This window comes from Adiantum capillus-veneris, chromosome 1 (genome assembly GCF_014529385.1).
Source record: "Adiantum capillus-veneris isolate H3 chromosome 1, ASM1452938v2, whole genome shotgun sequence".
NCBI classification, from domain to species: Eukaryota; Viridiplantae; Streptophyta; class Polypodiopsida; order Polypodiales; family Pteridaceae; genus Adiantum; species Adiantum capillus-veneris.
In genome coordinates this window covers 124052029-124072766 of record NC_140931.1, presented here as the reverse complement: position 1 = coordinate 124072766, position 20738 = coordinate 124052029, and the positions used below count along the sequence as shown (strand labels likewise).

The 20738-nt window shown below is 43.6% G+C and overlaps 1 protein-coding gene across 2 annotated transcripts; it reads right to left on the bottom strand.

The window, feature by feature from the left end:
- Positions 1 to 2359: 2359 nt before the first annotated feature.
- Positions 2360 to 20385, bottom strand: LOC147465491 (uncharacterized). Of its 2 annotated transcripts, none has more exons than XM_086520444.1 (12): positions 20257 to 20385; positions 19731 to 19958; positions 18938 to 19619; positions 18555 to 18812; positions 18365 to 18462; positions 17998 to 18253; positions 17355 to 17492; positions 6243 to 6570; positions 5767 to 5975; positions 5541 to 5689; positions 5381 to 5449; positions 2360 to 5242 (listed from the first exon to the last, which is right to left on the bottom strand). In XM_086520444.1, the coding sequence occupies exons 1-12, from the start codon at positions 20332 to 20334 to the stop codon at positions 2870 to 2872; spliced, it is 4866 nt and encodes a 1621-aa protein (XP_086376570.1). In that variant the 5' UTR covers positions 20335 to 20385; the 3' UTR covers positions 2360 to 2869. The 2 variants fall into 2 exon arrangements, with proteins under 2 accessions (XP_086376570.1, XP_086376573.1); XM_086520447.1 differs by having other exon boundaries at positions 5541 to 5683.
- Between the last annotated feature and the right edge of the window lie 353 nt (positions 20386 to 20738).

Sequence of the window (20738 nt, the reverse complement as noted above, 5' to 3'; positions counted from 1 at the left end):
GTGGTCAATCTGACGATGCTCTTACTCTCATCAAGGAGCAGATGGCCACACTTTCCATAAGCCTCGCATCACTTCACACTCGCTTGGATGAGATGCACATGGAAAACACTTCTCGAAGTCGACCTGCTGTTTCTCGAACTACTAATGCAACATCTTCAACACCTTCTTCCGAAGCTTCAGTGGATGAACCCAACGAACCAGATCCAGCTGAAGAGGTAGACAATCGCGAACTTCAATTACTTTATAAAATTTTTAATGCTGCACAGAAGAAGAAGCTTGATGTTAAATTGCCAGAACCATACACTGGTCGCCGCGACAAGCGCGTGCTGGACCAATGGCTGTTGAAAATGGAGATTTACTTATCGAACACAGACTTGGTCGAGAGTAAAAAAGTTGCACTTGCTAGTTCTCTGCTCAAGGACACAGCATTTCTTTGGTGGCAACGACGGGTTGCTGATGGTAAAAACACACCTTCTTGGGATAAATTCCGGCGTGCTATTCGCAAGGCGTTCGAACCTGCCAATGCGGATTTTCATGCCCGGTCCTCTCTTCGCCGCCTGAGCCAGACAGGTTCCTTGGCCGCGTACATCACAGAGTTCCAAAGGCTAACTCTGGAGATAGAGACCCTTAGTCCCTCTGATAAACTTCACAGCTTTATCGACGGACTTGAACCCAACCTGAAGGATGATGTGCACAAATACAACCCTACCACCTTGGATGCTGCAATTGCCTATGTGGAGCGTCTTGGCGATAATCGACGCCCTACACGGAATTTTCTCCCTCGTAACAGATCTTCAAACAGCGCTCGCTTTTCACAGCGCGATCGCAGAGACAACTATAGCCAAAGTCAGCAACATCAGTCTCAGTTTAGACAGCAAGCAACACAACCTTATTCAACTTCAAGGTTCTATTCTCAAGATCGACAATCTGAAAGCAGATCTTCTTCACATGTTCCTCCACTTGATCGTGGTAATGGACGTGATTTTTCTCAAGATCAGCATTCCAATACTCAGCAAGGCTCTTCGTCAAATTCATCTTCGACTTCAAAGGAGGAAGGATTATGTACAATTTGCAGTGGTGACCATAGATGGTATCAATGTCCAAAGAGACCAAATCCGTCTAATTTGAAAAGAAATTCCAAAGCGAAAACATCATCGAATTCTGAACAACTAGATTCTGCTAAGGATAAAGGAAAATCTGTGGTCAATACGATTCGTGTCTCTGAGGATTTTCGATGCACTTCAATTCCAATTCTCTTACAGGAGTTGGACATGAAGATGGCTTTCTATAGAGAGCGTCTTCTCCAACTCATAGGGGGATGAATTTGTGATTTGACCCAGCTATTTGGATACACATATATCTCGTGTGTTATGGTGTACCATTGATCAGATACACGAATATCTTCACACAAGCTTGAGATTGAGACTAGTAGATTTAGAGGGATACCAACAACTAACAAGATATGCTACCTATGCAATGCAAAGCCAAAGACAGCGATGCATTATATATGTCAGTGCATAGTGTATTACAAAATATGGGGCCTCTTCCATTGTCTATTCAAAGAAGGCTTTGGACCCTTCTCTAGAGTCATGAGCTATCAAGACCAAAGATGATTGGACTGTATCTACTTGAGTTACACATACACAAAGATGGTTTATTGAGGAGATATAGAGAGAGACAATCTCAAAGACAACTTATTGATTTCCGAACACTGGAAAATAGAGTAGTCACCATTGCAAAGGTCAGCTCACTCACACTCACGTACTCTCATTGACCGAGCACTGGAGCTAAGGAGATCGAGATGCCCACGATTGAGGAGAAGAGCTTCACAACATCGACAAAGCCTACAACAGAGGATTTGAGTCATACTATCTCGACATCCAAAGTACATATGAGAATGGATTCATCACCCATTATATCACCATCTATTGGGCACCCATTATACCCCACATAGTTCTACTAGTAGCACTTCTAGATTCATCTTAGTCTCTCTTTTTTGTATCCAAACATGGTATCAGATTCACCAATTTTGGCCTTTTGAATACGTCAATATATTATTTCATTTCTCTTTGTGTAGTAGATTCCAAGGAGTATCAAGCCATGGCCTTGTGTCAACCATGTCAACTCAAACTTGCACTCTTAGTTAGTAATAGTTAATCTAATGTCGGTGTCAATTGAAAATTGACACCACCATTAAATATAACCAAATGACATGCAAAACATAGTATATATGTATTCAAGTGACAATTGAGTATCGCTATGGCTATTGTATTCGTTTACATAAGATTAGTGGGTTAGTTTTCCCTAATCATTTACCAACCAAGCAACAAAGCAAGCCTCGTGATTCTATCACTTGTTATGTTTCAAATTGGATTTTCTGGTTTGCCAAAATATAGACCTACTTTTACAATATATTTTTTCAAAATTTAAGAGTAGTCTTAGTTTCATTTGGCCTCTCCAATAGTCTTAAATGAGGATACTGGACTACTATTTACTTACTTAGGTTGCTACATACTTAAGAAACGATGAACATAGGCCTATTTACATATGCTTTTGTCAAGGAGGAGAGGGGCTTTAACTGTGGCCATTGGTTCAACCCCTACCTCATGCAGGTAGCTTGGGGGGGGGAGACAAAGCATGTCTACATATTGTTTCGTAGCTTCCTTCATCACTTTCACATTCCCTTCGCACTGGGTTCCCCATCCTCTGTCCACATGTTACAACATCCCTCTTCACATCCACTGTTGGAGTCAAGCTGTACTATGCTTGGAAGGGCTTCGCTTTTAGACGTACAACACGCAGGAGGAGCACTCAAAGATGTGTTCATTGTGCAGCAATGGCCTGTCGCGGCAACGCTTCCTAAATTCTTTCATATTGGTTGCGCTGCTGCTGGCATGTCTGCCTTTAGGCTCTGGCTTTCACAACATGGCCGTTCACAGCCATCGAAGGATTTGAGCTGTAAGCTTGCAGCTGGGGCTTTGCTTTCAGATGAACAAAATGCAGGAGAAGCACCCGACAAAGCAATGTTTGGGCAGCGCTCGTCAGTCATGGCGGCACCTACAAATTTTCTTTGCAATGGCTCCACTGCTATAGACTCGTCTAACTTTCGGCTCCCCCCTTGACAACAACCCCGTTTACAACCATCAACGGATTTGAGCTGCAAGCTTTGAGCTGGGGCTTGGCCTTCGGAAGCACAAGCACCCAACAAGGTATTGTTTGTGCAGCACAGGTCCCTTTCAGCGGCATCTTCAAATTTCCTTTGAAATGGCTCTCCTGCTGTAGACTCATCTGCCTTATGGCTCCCCCCTTTGCAACATCCCAGTTGACAAACGTCAATAGATTTAAGCTGCAGGCTGGGAGGTGGGGCTTTGCTTTCAGACACACATGCAGGGGAACTGCCCAAATGAGTATTGTTTGTGCAGCATTGGCCAGTTTTGGCAGCACCATCAGGTTTCCTTTGCAATGGCCCACCTGCAGTAGACTCGCCTGTCTTTGGACTACCCAATAAGGTTTTGTTTGTGCAGCACTGGCCAGTTGTAGCAGCACCTTTAAATTTCCTTTGTAATGGATCCCCTGCTGTAGACTCGCATGCCTTTCGGATCTCCCCTTCACAACATCCCCTTTCACAGTCGTCTATAGATTTGAGCTGTAAGCTTGGAGCTAGGGCTTTGCCTTCAGAAAGACAACAAGCAGGGGAACTACCCAACGAAATATCATTTGTGCAGCATTGCATTGCTGTGGCAGCACCTTCGTTATTGCTTTGCGATGGCTTCCCTGCTGTGAACTCACATACCTTTTGGCTTCCTCCTTGGCAACTTCCCCATTCACAACCATCAATAGATTTGAGCCGTAAACTTGAAGCTGGAACTTTGCTTCCAGGCATACTACATGCAACAGTAGCAACCAAAGGCTTAGTGGTTCCGCAGCAATGGCCAATCCTTGCAGTACTTTCAGACTTCTTCTGCATTGGCACTCCTATTTCTGACTCATCTGCCTTTCGGGTTGGCCCTTTACAGCATCCCTTCTCACAACCATCAAGGGATTTAAGCTGTACGCTTGGAGCTGGGGCTTGGCTTTTCAAGGCACAACAGGCAGGGGTAGCACCGAGTGAAGCATCAGGCGTCCAGCTCTGTCTTGTCATGGCAGCACCTTCACAACATCCTTTCTCACAACAATTGATGGGTGAAAGTAGTAATTTTGGAGGACTTTGGCTTTTAGCAGCACAGCACGCCGGGGTAGCACCCAATGAACTATTGGTAGTGAAGCACTGACCAGCTGTGCCCCTTGAGGTACACAAGTTCACGGCTTGCCTAGAGCTGTATGGAGTCTCTAGGACATTGGGTTTTATGGTGATGCCACAAGAGGCATCACTTTCTGCTTGCATCATACTGGTAGTGGTGTTCCTGCTACTACAGCCAGTACAACATTTACTAGAGCAACAAGAGCACTCGCTCAAGTTTCTTCTACTGTCTGATTGCTTCAAGAGTAAGCCTTCAAGCTCTGGAATGTTAATTGATGAGCAGATTCCTTCATCTATGCCTAGGCAATCTTTATCATAGGTGTCTCTATTGCTCACTCTTCGTCTCATTCCATTGTTTGCACCCCTCATATCACAACAAGACTTCGCTGAACAACAGGACTGACTCGACTGATTTTCCTGCTTGGTACTTTGGGCAGATTCTCCGTTATTTTCCATTTTCTTTGGGCAGCAGGGTTCAGCTTCCGTGTCCATGTACTCCTCACTGCTCAGCAGGACACCTTTCTGGCAAACTTTGCTTTTGGGTTTCCGCCAAAATGTAAATAATCCTAGACGTCCTGCTTCATCCTTCTTCCTTTCTAGCAACAGCATGCTGTTAAATATAACAAGTAGGCAAGTGCCAACATCTGCAAGGACAGCACCCCAAAGAGATGCATATCCGACTGCTGCAAGCACAATCACCAGCACTTTGGTTGTAATTGATAAAAAAATATTTTGCAGGATCTTCCTGCGAGCTTTTTGGCCAAGTCTCACAGCAACTGGTAGCTTTCGGAGATCGTTAGTCATGAGGGCTATGTCAGCTGTCTCCATAGCAATGGCAGTACCAGCAACGCCCATAGCAATGCCAACATCAGCAGCCGCTAATGCCGGGGCATCATTAATTCCATCACCAACCATACCAGTAAGGCCGGCTGCTTTTAATTGCTGAAGCACCTCCACCTTGCCTTCAGGAAGCAATTGAGCATGCACATCAATTTGTCCAAGCTGCAAGCAAGACTAGGAAATCAGATTTGTTCATCTATACTGGTGTGAAGTGTAGCAAACCATGATATATACAGCGGCATTGTCATGATGTATGCAGAGTGCCTTTGTCTTTAGACCCGAAAAGGAAGAAGTCAATACCTTTCTCTGTACATTATTGGCCACTTCCAAACTATCTCCAGTTAGCATAGCTAGTCGGAGACCCAATCTCTGAAACAATGCGGTCTCAAGCGAGACCGTAAAATTCTCATTACTCTGCTACTTAATTATAACCAAGAACAACTTTGATGACAAGGCTTACCCTCATGTCTCTCACAGCCTCCCTGGCTTCTGGTCGAAGCTGGTCACCAGCACTCATAATCAATATTGGCTTTTCATCCACACCAATCCAGCAGATTGTTAAACCCTGGCTTTTCCAACTCTCCAGAAGAGCAGAATCGGCACCTGAAGCTACGTAAGGCATGTTAAGTATTACTCTGCAGAGAGCCATATTTGACAAACATGATGCCTGATATAGAAACAGTTACCTTCCAACCAAAGGAGCCGACTGGCTAAGCGTTCATTCCCAACAGCAATTTTATGACCATTGACAATTCCGCTCACACCTTCTCCAGGAAGTACTCTAAATTCATCCACAACGACCTCAGCATTTCCTGATTGTGCCCCATGCAGCCTAGCATAGTCCACTATAGCTGATGCAATGGGATGGCTTGCTTTGCTCTCAATGCATGATAGCCTGAAGCAATGATTCAACATAGAAAATTCTTCATTTTTCAGGTTCATAAGTGTCTGTTGATTTTGTGTAGTCAATTTCTTGGTCAATACACAAATTGTTTTGTACTCCGTACTCCATTAACATGACTAGATTGTGTGCAATAGTTGTGTTTAAGCCTTTTTTCTGACCCTTCTCCCACATTCTCAAGTTGAAGACTTTGTGTCCTTGTAAAGGTATAATAGACTAATTTGCACAATTAAAAAGTCGACCATATAGAGAGTAGTTTACCAAAATAGGACATCTTGTAGATCGGCTTCCTTGTTTAAGGCATGCACTTCTATTATTTGAAAGCAACCCTCAGTAAGCGTGCCAGTCTTATCCATAGCAACAACTTTCAGCTTTCCAAGAGCTTCCAAGTGTTTTCCACCCTTCACAAGGAGACCCAATCGAGCAGCTTGTGCTATTGCACAGGTTGTTGTAACAGGAGTGGAGATCACAAGAGCGCAAGGGCAAGCCACAACAAGTAGAACTAATGCCAAGTACATCCAGTGCCGAATGTTGTGCGCATGTACACTTACTGGAATTATTGTGAAAGCCAAAGCACCAGCTATCACAACTGCACATCATGAAAAAAATTAATCTGCATTTGATGATGTTAAAAAAAGCATTGGACAATCTCATTAGTCTATCCTCGAATCATGTCATTACTTTAAATCCGCGTCACTGCGCTATGTTTCAGCTCTAGACCTCGAATCATGTCATTACTTTAAATCAGCATCACTCCACTATGTTTCAGCTATAGACTTCCATAGCCGAAATGCAATGTTTCACCCCGAAATGTTCAAGCCTCCATAAAGACCTTGGGAAAACATCTAACTGAAATGCCTACATACCACATATATGTATGTGCATGTAAGGTTTAGCGGAATGAATGTTGTATTTTCTCAAGATTAGTGATCTTTATTGCTCAAGGTTCCTTTTAGTTCTTTAAGGAAAGAGAGAGCTTTCCGTCTTGTAGAGTGATGTGGTCACGAACAGAGTGAGTGGATTGTGCGTGCAACTGAATGAGACTAAGAGAAGGAGAGAGAAGAGATATGACACTGAGAGGTTGTAAAACCCTCCTCCGAAGGCCGCACTCTCGTCGGCGAGAGCTGTCTACTTGATTGCACATAGGTGTACAATGCGTATGCAATGGACTGATGCAATGGGACTATGCCGATGACGACGACGGTGATGACGACGGCGACTTAGGCTGAAATTTGTTATCTTCTTCGTGGCTGAAAAATGACTGTTTTTGTCGGGCTAAATAATGGATGAAAAACGCTGAAGAGATCTAGGATTCTGCTGCGTTTTTGAAGGTACTACTGCCGGCTGAAACACTAAGTATCTGCTGCGGTTCAAGGGCTGAATTGCTGAGAGCAAAACGCTGCTTTTTCCTGCACTTAGGCTGCGTTTTTGGAGAAGTTTCTTGGCTGAAAAAAAACGCTGTGGCAGCAGAGGACTTCTTGCTGAAAATGGCAGTTTTCCAAGTGCTTAATAACTCCTTACCCGGCCTCGGTAGTCTGCTGCAATTTGCTTGATGAAATCGCTGAATTGCTGAGTTTTGCCTGGCGTTAATAGTGGCCAAAAACGCTGAAGTGACCAGTGGGAAAAACGCTAACTTTCAATGCTTGCTGGCGATATCTGCATGGGAGGAAAGTGCTAGGGCAGCCAGAAGAGTGGGCGATCCCAAGATGAGGATGATGCGGGGGAATGGGCCTCACCAAGTTGCTTGGAGAGGGTCTTGCTGAGAGAGGGAGGGAAACACCTGTTGCTTGGTAGCCTGCTGTGCTCCTTGGCTCATCTGCCAATTTGTGCTAACTTGGGTTTGCTTATAGATTAACTTACCCAATTTGCCCTACTGAGTACCCAACAAAAGTCACTTAATAAATAAGTGAAAAATGTTAAAAATAGGAAAAAATGGGATAAAGTCATCTGAAAAATCCTCAAACTGACTCTGATGGAATCTGATGGAAATGCTTATGCTTATGCAGTGTGCAACCAGAGGATATGCATCTACACTGAGTGGTTGGGCATGCACGGTCTACGAATAGACTCACAAAAGTGTCAGATCACTTCTAATCTAACTTGACTGGACTTGACGGAAACCCTGCTATGATGTAGCTTGTCCACGGACACATAGGGTTGGGATGTGTCACTGACACCCCCTCCTTTTTAAAGTGAGGTAATGGTACCGAGCTGCATGGCTTCCTTGTAGTCTGCCAACAACTCTGGATAATCCTTGAAGAACTCTTCGTCTACCCACACCGCTTCATGGGTTCCTCGATCTTTGAACTTCAAAAAATACTGTCGTACTTGTTTCTTCGAACCATGGCGAAACCGATGCAACAAGACTTGCTCCGGCTCCATAACTTCTGCTTCATCGATGATCTCCGGTTCTTCTTCTTCCGAAACGTCCTTTGGAGGTGTTCCCTGAAACACTTTCAACCAAGAAACATGGAAAACGTTGTGCATTGACCATGAGTTAGGCAACTTCAATTTCATTGAAACCTCATTAATCTTTTTGATGACTGGAAATGGACCATACATACGAAAAGATAATTTAGGACATTTCTTTCCAACTTGCTTAAGACGCTGTTTCATAATTCGTAGATACACCCAATCTCCTTCCTTGATCGAGACCTCCTGACGATGCTTGTTAGCCTGTCGAGAATAAGATTCATGAGCCTTGCTTAGCCGAAGCTTCACACTCTCAGAAATCTCATCCAATGACTGACTCTCAGCATTGGCATCAGGCATTTGACTGACCGATCGAGTCAACAATGACTGGAATCGGCGGCCAAAAGCTACCTCATACGGAGTTCGACCAATAGCAGAAAAGAAGAAATCATTGAGAATAGCCTGTACCAATGGGAGATAGAGCTCCCATTGAGACTGCTGATCATGAACATAAGACTTCAACACATCAAAAGCCAACTCATTATAAATTTCCGTTTGACCATCTGATTGTGATGAAAAGCGGATGAAAAATTTAACTCTGTGCCAAAATTTTCAAAGAGTGCACGCCAAAAGTTGGACGTAAACTTAACATCCCTATCTGAAACAATTGACTTTGGCAAACCACAGAGGGGGTACCAATGCTTTATGAACAATCGTGCAACATCTTGTGCAGTAACTGTGGCCTTACAAGGAATCAACATGCAAAATTTGCTAAAACGATCAACAATAGTTAAACATTGAGTGTTCCTTGAATGCTGACTTGGTGGTAAGTTAGTCACAAAATCCATAGAGATATCCTGAAAAGGTCCTTCGGGAATAGGCAGTGGAAGCAAAAGGCCTTGCTGCTTACCCCGAGGAGCTTTCACTTTTTGACATATAGTGCAATGCGTGACATAACTAAACACATCTTTTCGCATTTTAGGCCAATAGAAAAATCGTTCAATCTTTTCCAATGTGGTGTTCATACCCATGTGCCCACTCGTGATGGAGTCATGTGCATCATGCAATATGGCTGGCCTGAGAGAGGGCAACACACATAGACGCTGACGAAAAAATAACAATCCATCACAAATGAGATAGTTGTTGGGCCCTTGGGAAGCATGTCACGATTGTGACTATGTTGACAACAATACATCTACTCCTAGTTGCAGATACGCGAAGTGCCATGCCAAGGAGGACCCCTGCGCTTGGATAGTCACACCCCTTCGCCCAAAGGACGTGTCTCTTCGCCAAAAGCCACACTCCTTCGACGATTGGTCACACCCTTTTGCTCTACGGGTGCGACTCTTCGCCCAATGGTTGCAGCTCTTCGCCGAAAGGATGTGTCTTTTCGCCTAAAGTCATGTCTCTTCACAAAGAGACATGCCTCTTCACTGATGACTATTCAATTCCTATAAAAGGAACCCTTGTATCACACATTTCAATCAATCAAACACAGAGTCTTCTAAGTCTTATTCTAAGTTCAGTTTCAGTTTCTTAAGTCTTAATCATGAGTTTAAGTACTTAATTAAGGATTAGCACCTAGAATCCTCACAGTGGTATCAGAGCAAATTTTTTCCGGGACCCAAAGGTTGTGAGCCTCTCACCCTCGCCCCTACACTCTACCCCTTCCCGGAGTTGCATGGAAGCAGAAGAAAGATGGTACGCATGTGCATACAAGCATGAGGTAACTTAAATCTATTCTGTTCCATTACATACATATAGATAATAGAACAAAGGACAGGGATGCAAATGTGGGTGTGCGGGAGTGCCACGTACCTGGCCTCCTCATCAGGTGGTGTCCCTTCGAGATTGTGCGCGCACCTCTTCATGTGAAAGGACAGTACCTCTTCACCTTGCTCGCACCCTTTCGCATACGGGTGTGTCGCTTCGCCTGTGTGCCCATTCACTCGGCAAGGGGCTGAATTCCCTTTGTTGGCTGCTGTATATCCAAAGGGCACCTCTTCGCAAGAGGGCACAAGGAAGCCACCCCTTCCCAAAGATCGCACCCCTTCCCTGAGAGTCACGTACACTGGAGGCTGAATTTCTGAAAACGTTGGGCTGAGTTTCTTGCAAACGCTGGGCTGCCCATGTTGAAACGCTGGCTGATTTGCACGTGCTATCTGGCTGAATTTTATGCGCTGGCTGAATTAGTCGCTGGCTGAGATTGGCTACGCTGGCTAGTTTATTACGCTAGCTGCACCTTATGATTACCCCTTCAAATATATTAAGTCCTAAGTGACCTGCCCGCCCGCCCCAAACTTGGGTGACCGGCCAAAAGAAAACCCAAATTTTTTAAAACCCCATGTGAAAACACCCATATTTAAAAAAAACTCCCATGTGAAAGCCTCTTCACGTAAACTTACCTTTATAAAAATAAACAAAAAAAAATTACGCTGCCTCTCCCTTGCTCTGCTCTGTGTGCACCTACTGCGCAAGATATTTCGCACACATGGCCGACGCGAACCACTACGCAGATTTTTCCCGATGAAATTTTGCAGGTGAATTTCCCTGCTTAGAACCGGCAGTGATAATTATTCCCGATTCCCCGACTCCCGAGCACGAACTTATTTCATAGAGATTTTCCGCTCACGGAGAACCCGTTCCAGAACCTGTTCCCGACCCAGAACTTACACCTGTTCGAGAATTCCCATTGAGGCGTAACCATGCCGAATTCTCAGGACGGAAGTGGTCAATCTGACGATGCTCTTACTCTCATCAAGGAGCAGATGGCCACACTTTCCATAAGCCTCGCATCACTTCACACTCGCTTGGATGAGATGCACACGGAAAACACTTCTCGAAGTCGACCTGCTGTTTCTCGAACTACTAATGCAACATCTTCAACACCTTCTTCCGAAGCTTCAGTGGATGAACCGAACGAACCAGATCCAGCTGAAGAGGTAGACAATTGCGAACTTCAATTACTTTATAAAATTTTTAATGCTGCACAGAAGAAGAAGCTTGATGTTAAATTGCCAGAACCATACACTGGTCGCCGCGACAAGCGCATGCTGGACCAATGGCTGTTCAAAATGGAGATTTACTTATCGAACACGGACTTGGTCGAGAGTAAAAAAGTTGCACTTGCTAGCTCTCTGCTCAAGGACACAGCATTTCTTTGGTGGCAACGACAGGTTGCTGATGGTAAAAACACACCTTCTTGGGATAAATTCCGGCGTGCTATTCGCAAGGCGTTCGAACCTGCCAATGCGGATTTTCATGCCCGGTCCTCTCTTCGCCGCCTGAGCCAGACAGGTTCCTTGGCCGCGTACATCACAGAGTTCCAAAGGCTAACTCTGGAGATAGAGACCCTTAGTCCCTCTGATAAACTTCACAGCTTTATCGACGGACGTGAACCCAACCTGAAGGATGATGTGCACAAATACGACCCTACCACCTTGGATGCTGCAATTGCCTATGTGGAGCGTCTTAGCGATAATCGACGCCCTACACGGAATTTTCTCCCTGGTAACAGATCTTCAAACAGCGCTCGCTTTTCACAGCGCGATCGCAGAGACAACTATAGCCAAAGTCAGCAACATCAGTCTCAGTTCAGACAGCAAGCAACACAACCTTATTCAACTTCAAGGTTCTATTCTCAAGATCGACAATCTGAAAGCAGATCTTCTTCACATGTTCCTCCACTTGATCGTGGTAATGGACGTGATTTTTCTCAAGATCAGCATTCCAATACTCAGCAAGGGTCTTCGTCAAATTCATCTTCGACTTCAAAGAAGGAAGGATTATGTACAATTTGCAGTGGTGACCATAGATGGTATCAATGTCCAAAGAGACCAAATCCGTCTAATTTGAAAAGAAATTCCAAAGCGAAAACATCATCGAATTCTGAACAACTAGATTCTGCTAAGGATAAAGGAAAATCTGTGGTCAATACGATTCGTGTCTCTGAGGATACGAGTATTCTTATGAAGCATGCTCAGTGCAATTCTTCAGTTTTGGAGCCTCTCTCAAAGCAAGTTTTGAGCCTTCTTGGACTACTCAATGGTCGCTCCATCAATATTTTAGTGGACAGCGGATGCTCGAATAATTTCGTCAACACTCAGATAGTTCAACAACTTGGCTTACCAACTCAAAAGACATCTCACTTATATGATGTGGAATTAGCAGATGGATCAATCTTGACTTGTGATCAGACAGTTCGACAGTTGCAGTTCGAGATTCAAACTTATGCAGATCAACTGGATTTTGAAGTCATGCCTTTATCTTATTACGACATGATTCTTGGTCAGCATTGGTTATTCCAATATGATTACAGTCTCAAGACAAAATCCTCTCCAGAGATTACTAAAGTTGATTTCCTCTTCCCCAAATATTTCGCAGTTACTGGAAAATTTTGAACCAGAAATCTTACATCACACGAAGGATTTTGAAGATAAACCTCTTGTTGCAATCAACCTGATTATGCCAGATGCCTCTAAAAAGTCTTTGAATAATGCAATGACATGGGATTTAGCAGTCAAAGCAAAAAGGTTTCGCAAGAAACAAAGGTTCAAGACAAAGGTTTCTGATAACTCAAAGACTGAAGATTTTCTAAGATTCAATGCTTTTCCAGTGTTCTATCAACATCAAAAGTCATTTCTTTGACACGGGCTCTCATTTTAAATGGGAGGGAATGTCACGATTGTGACTATGTTAACAGCAATACATCTACTCCTAGTTGCAGATACGCGAAGTGCCATGCCAAGGAGGACCCCTGCGCTTGGATGGTCACACCCCTTCGCCCAAAGGACGTGTCTCTTCGCCAAAAGCCACACTCCTTCGACGACTGGTCACACCCCTTTGCTCTACGGGTGCGACTCTTCGCCCAATGGTTGCAGCTCTTCGCCGAAAGGATGTGTCTTTTCGCCTAAAGTCATGTCTCTTCACAAAGAGACATGCCTCTTCACTGATGACTATTCAATTCCTATAAAAGGAACCCTTGTATCACACATTTCAATCAATCAAACACAGAGTCTTCTAAGTCTTGTTCTAAGTTCAGTTTCAGTTTCTTAAGTCTTAATCATGAGTTTAAGTACTTAATTAAGGATTAGCACCTAGAATCCTCACAAAGCAAGCGCCTGCAATTACTTACCAAACTCCGAATCTGCATATTGATTCTTCATGCTGTCAAAAGACTCACCATGTATAGAAAATGTGGTTTTTGACTCAAGAGCCAAAATTTGTCCTTTGCGACTCAATGCATCTGCAACAGGGTTAGCTTTTCCAGGCACATACTCAATCAAACCTCCAAATTGCTCAAAAAATTATGACCACCGCGCTTGGAGATCACTCCAATGTGCACTAGGCATAGACTGGAGCCACTTGAGGGCTTGATGATCTGTGCGTACTGTAAACTCTCTACCATACAAGAAATGCTTCCAATGCTTAAGAGAGTGAATGACAGACAAAAGTTCTTTATCATAAACTGAATAATTCTTTTCCGCACTATTGAGCTTCCGGCTAAGGAAAGCTACAAGACGACCATGCTGCTGGAGCACAGCGCCTATGGCGACATTGCTCGCATCCGTCCATACCTCAAAGGGATCATCCCAAGAAGCAAGGATAAGACACGGAGCTTCCATCACCGCAACCTTGAGAGCTGTGAAAGCCTCAATGGCCGCTAAGTGCATGGTTGGCCGGCCGCTAAGTGCACGGTCCGCTCTCAATGAGTGAAAAGAGACACAAGGGGAGGCTGGACAAGCCCTTCTTTCTTGGGATTCCTGTCACTCTTCAACAAAACATCGATTAGGAATCTCCACGCCCAAGTAAACTTGGATTCGTGCGATCACAACAAGCAAAAAAATTATTGTGGTTCTTCCCTTGAGTAATGCAGAACACTTCCAAAGCTCTGATACCAATGTAAGGTTTAGCGAAATGAATGTTGTATTTTCTCAAGATTAGTGATCTTTATTGCTCAAGGTTCCTTTTAGTTCTTTAAGGAAAGAGAGAGCTTTCCGTCTTGTAGAGTGCTGTGGTCACGAACAGAGTGAGTGGATTGTGCGTGCAACTGAATGAGACTGAGAGAAGGAGAGAGAAGAGATACGACACCGAGAGGTTGTAAAACCCTCCTCCGAAGGCCCCACTCTCGTCGGCGAGAGTGGTCTACTTGATTGCACAAAGGTGTACAATGCGTATGCAATGGACTGATGCAATGGGACTATGCCGATGATGACGACGGCGACTTAGGCTGAAATTTGTTACCTTCTTCGTGGCTAAAAAATGACTGTTTTTGTCGGGCTGAATAATGGATGAAAAACGCTGAAGAGATCTAGGATTCTGCTGCGTTTTTTAAGGTACTACTGCCGGCTGAAACACTGAGTATTTGCTGCGGTTCAAGGGCTGAATTGCTGAGAGCAAAACGCTGCTTTTTCCTACACTTAGGCTGCGTTTTTGGAGAAGTTTCTTGGCTGAAAAAAACGTTGTGGCAGCAGAGGACTTGTTGCTGAAAATGGCAGTTTTCCAAGTGCTTAATAACTCCTTACCCGGCCTCGGTAGTCTGCTGCAATTTGCTTGATGAAATCGCTGAATTGCTGAGTTTTGCCTGGCGTTAGTAGTGGCCAAAAATGCTGAAGTGACCAGTGGGAAAAACGCTAGCTTTCAATGCTTGCTGGCGATATCTGCATGGGAGGAAAGCGCTAGGGCAGCCAGAAGAGTGGGCGATCCCAAGATGAGGATGATGCGGGGGAATGGGCTTCACCAAGCAACTTGGAGAGGGTCTTGCTGAGAGAGGGAGGGAAACACCTGTTGCTTGGTAGCCTACTGTGCTCCTTGGCTCATCTACCAATTTGTGCTAACTTGGGTTTGCTTATATATTAACTTACCCAATTTGCCCTCCTGAGTACCCAACAAAAGTCACTTAATAAATAAGTGAAAAATGTTAAAAATAGGGAAAAATGGGATAAAGTCATATGAAAAATCCCCAAACTGACTCTTATGGAATTTGATGGAAATGCTTATGCTTATGCAGTGTGCAACCAGAGGATATGCATCTACACTGAGTGACTGGGCATGCACGGTCTACGAATAGACTCACAAAAGTGCCAGATCACTTCTAATCTAACTTGACTGGACTTGATGGAAACCCTGCTATGGTGTAGCTTGTCTACGGACACATAGGGTTGGGATGTGTCACGCGACAGTACATGTATTAAACAAGAGTCATATTATATGCTGAACAAAACCATACAAGTTACGTAACTGTTTTTGCATCCATTAGAGTTGAAATCTGCTCTGAGTGAAGTGCCCACGTGACAATTTATGCAAGAGGGTTCCAAAAGTGGAAAACCTAATCTAATGGACTTGTCCGGACATGCAGACCCTGCAAACACGCTCGTAAAATTGCCGATACTAATCCTAGATTGAGCGCGCACACCAAGTCAACTACCCTCTTGCAAGTGCACCACAACTATAAACCCCGGTATACAATGTTTGCATTTCCTATGCTCAAGGCGCACGGTCCTACAACACATACTCAAGCACCAAAGAGGAAAAAAAACTCAAAGATTAGCGCATTAGTGCAAAAGCTACAAAGCTCTGATACCAATGTCAGATGCAGCGGAATTGAAATGATGAAGATCTAGACTTTACACTTCCACACATCGTTACTTCTTCTCTTGCTCGATTGATGATTCTTTTTAGAGAGAGAGATGTGTAGAGGGACAATCCTCCTCAACGAACTCATGAGGCCCTGCAACCTTACAACCATAGTCACAAGGGACGCATTCCGGGACGGGGGACGGGGCTGAAATGGATTTTTAGTGTAAAAAAGAGAGCGGGACGGCAAGTGGGGACGGAAAAGTGGGGACAGGAAGCCCGAAAAAGGGCGTCCACTGTTACTATGCTTACAACGGATCATCATAGAGATCATAGTGATTAGTGATCTCTCCACCCATCAAATATCTAACGAGACCAACTATGATGGTCTAGACTAGGTTGTGAGACAGAGAGGGGGCCAACAAGGCCATGTAGAAATAGTGGTTTAGTAAACTCAACAAAGAGTTTCTTGTAGCATACACAAAAGATACATAAATTGCTCGCTTTTACAGCATTAGAATTATATGACAAAAACTTTGGGAGGCTAGGTTTCCATACAGATAAACTTTGTCACAGACGTTTCATTGCAAGGCATTTCACCAGCAGAATTAGACATTTCAGCCGTTTTGGCCCTTTCACGCTTCAGACCTATTGAAATGCATTTTGAGGTGATGCTGCTTGAAATACAACTCGTCTGTTCTCCTAGCTATTTAATATATGTCCATAACACCCACCTTAAAATTTCTGTAGACCCATCTAGCAGCCATAAAAGGTGTTACATTTGAATGATCAACAAAGCATAAATAATTGCATGTCTCGACGAACATTATGAATGACAGATCAGATCATCCATACATTATGCATGTATGCACAACGGAGGTCCTAATGTAATGTATGCATGACATTTAGTACATTAACCTAGTTCGCATGTTTCCCGGAGGCAAGAGGATAAGTAGGTTAAGAGTATGTTATCATAATAAATGTCTAACATGAATTGATTATGACATTCCATACATGAAAAAATATAGCTCAGTACATAAAACTCAAACAGATATCTTCATGCTTTGAAAGGAGCTGAAATCTTGAAATATCCTTCAAACATTAGAAAATCTCCACTCCAAGGTTGCTAAGGGCAGAATTTGAACCAGACTTTACAGACTATGACAAATGATGGATAGAGTAACAACAGGTGTGCAAAGTAACAATGATGGAAAACCAGCTTCAATCAAAAAAAATAGGTTGTATGCCATTACGATGAACACAGAATTGTTGTAAACTCAACAGAAGATGACATACAGGGCCACCGGAACAATACCTAGTTTTTAACCTCGCATTTGAGAAAACATTAAAAAATTGACACGTTGAAGAAAGACTAGAAGAACTTACGTGGAGTGTAGTATTTAGCAAATGACTCCATTAACTGCTCCACATGAGAGCGTTGAGTTTGAGCCTCCTCTACTAATCTTATCATCCTTGCTACAGCGGAATCTTCAGCCAAGGCCGAAGTTTCAACACAGATATATCCTAACAAAATCCCCAGGAAATTCAGTGGGAAGAAATAGCAGGAACGTTTGAAACTCCTACAGAAACCAGTTTTCTAGCTAAAATTGATTGTTACATACCATCACGAAGTCATTATGCATGCATCCATCCATACATATAATGCATGATGCAGGTAGGCACGCACGTATCTGTATGTATGTACTTCATATGTGACATATGTGTTTACATACATTAATATATAGAAATGTACACACACCCTAGCATGCCTACATACACATATATGTATATCTGTATATGTGTAAACACATACATACACAAATGCATGTGTACACTACACACGTGTGTGCATGTGCACGTGCGTACGTGTACATATGTTGAGGAGCACAAACGTTTGAACTTGAAATTTCTGAATTAATAGCATCACAGCTTAATCATCATCGACTTCAACCTCCATAAAAAGTGATACTAAATTCATAGAGACAAAAAAATGCAATCTCCTTTTACACTCCTTCCACAGAAGCAGCACCTGTCATATTGATGGTACCAGCCCAAACACGAGTACCAGCCTCCTTCTCTACAGGCAGTGACTCTCCAGTTAAGCTGCTTTCATCTACAGCACTCCTCCCAGATACTACAGTGCCATCAATAGGTATTGACTCTCCAGCTTTCACAGCAAGCCTTGTCCCAACTTTGACCTCCGAGACGTTTACCCTTGCACCAGTTTCTGCAAGGATTGCACTCTGGGGGGCTAAACTTGCCACAGAAGATATCGCTAATCGTGCCTGAACATTGACTTTAAAGTCATGATAAGCGAAGAAAGATTTTTCACTAATTTTGATCAATGCACCACAGGCATGCACTAAAAAACAACACTTGAAAGAATAGAGAAATACCCTGTCCGATGACCTTGACTCAAGCCATTCCGCAAGAGCGAAGAGAAACACGATCAGACCAGCTTCTAGGTAGTCACCAAGGGCAATAGAACCAGCAACTACAAAATTCGAGCAGAACAGTGATTTGATATTCAGCTTGTAAAAAGCTTGAATGCATCGGTGTTCCTCTGGAGCCAATAAAATCACTTGCCTGCAATTATCATCAATATATTGATGTCCAGAATACAACGCCGCAGGGCTCTGAAACTTTTCAAAATGATTGGTGGGGCACCCACTGCCACAGCCCCAAGAGCAACCCATTTCAACGGGTAAAATGCATACTGAAACAATGCAATAAGGACAAAAAACCCAGAGGCAAACGTGTAAGGAGAAGGCCATTTGCGTGCAGCCTTCCACTCCCCTGTAACATGGATGCTGGCTTCCAGGTGTGCATTATTCAGCAATTTGACTGGCAATTCAGCAGCAAGCAAACACTTGTAATTTTAATGATGGTAGAATAAAATTGAATATTGTTAGATTCCAACATAAGAGGTCAGGTAGCAAGTATGAAAGAATACATGGGATAAACTGTACCTAGTCTGGCCGGGGGAGTGGCAAAAGCATCGTGTTGCACCGTTACTAATCTAGCCGCAACATTCACATAGACTTCTTGCACTCCTGGGGCAGGCTCCAAAATCTTCTTGACCAAAGGGACTTCAGCAGGACAGCAAATTCCAAAAACATCAATTGCAGTCTTTTGCAGTTTAATTGGTTCAGCATCATTTTCTATATTTATACTGACATCTGGTTCTTTCAACAAAGGTTGCATTGCATCAAAGACATGCCCTGAAGAATTCTCAGCTGACACAAGTTCGTCAGCTGCATTGGAAGGAAGTGATCTTGTTCTACTATCTGAGGCACCCATTTGCAGAGCCTCGAATTTGAATAAGGCAAAAGAACTAGTCTCCCGGTTCTTAGCTGTTTGATGATGTGGTTCTCCAATCTTTATGAGCCGCCCATGCTCCAACATTTCGCTATCATTTCCAAGAGCATGGCTGACAGCAAATGAACCATCGCTTAACGGAACTAGCCAGTCCAAGTGATCGCCATGTCTGATCTGCTCATGACCACAACCCTCCTTGTGCACGTGCAGCTCTCCTTTTACCTCATTGCGATGCAAGAAGTCTTGACTGTAGCTTTCATCAAGAACCTTAAAACATGAATCTGGAAATTCCCATGGAAATGGACCAAGACCACAACCTGCTGCTTCCATGCACTGAATTACAACAACAAATGTAACGTTAGAGACATAGTTAATATGCATGTCAGAAGAAAAGTTGGGCTAAAATCAGCAGAACTTTCGCATGAATGGACATAAGAGCAATACTGCTTCCAAGAAAATGTCTTCAACGAGTTCGCCATGGTGAAGATGAGCATGAAAGCGACCATTGTTTGGCTTGCAAAATTGCTTGAATTTTTGGTCCTGTATACTCTGACCATGATCGATAAAGCATAATTCAGAGACGTCCACCTCTTGCTGAGGAGGCACAAGGAAACATGACATCTGGTTGCCATGGCGCAACAGAAAATGGCTTGCTTTATTGTGTTGATAACGCTGCAGGAAGACGAAATGGGCACAAGTTAGACTTGATATATTTGCTCGATAAAGTTGTATGAAACTCATGATTTTGTTGGGTACTGACTAGCTATGATATTTGCCACGGCCACAAGAGGATATTACAAATTGCAATGCCTGTTGCAACAAGTTAAGAAGGAAAGGAGAGAAGCGCCTTTTCTCTATTCGACATGAGCAGCGTCTAGCTCGTAAACAGGTTTGTGTGAGTGCGCACGCAAGTGTATGTGCGTGCGTGTGTGTGTGTGTGTCGGGGGCGCGGGGAGACGGAGGCGCTTACCATTGGCGATGGTGAGCCGTCCTCCATTGGCGAACTGATCAGAAGGGGCTCTGCGCAAGCGGAGGGAGACTCTTCCATGAAATTTAAATTGAAAATAGGTCCATGTCTTAAACTAAAGAGATTAGTAAGTTAGACCCGCATTAAACGGCGCATCATAATCTATTTGGCAATTTGGAATATACCATTTCCTAAGAGCCGAGTCCCGCTGCAGATCAGCAATATTTGTAGTATCAACTAGATTTCGTTGTTCAGCTATCCCGCTCGAAGTACAGGTTTCAGTGGGATAAAGGAAATACAATAGCATGACTATGTATTGAAATAAGGGGCATGGCCCATGGGTGCTCTCTTTGTGAAAGGGAGTGATTACAAGATGAGAACGCAAGGCAAAGAGCTTACATATGCGTATTTGGGTGAGGATCTCGAACATATCTATAAAGAGCATCATTTATAATAAAGAAGAGGATTATTTATTAATGACATAG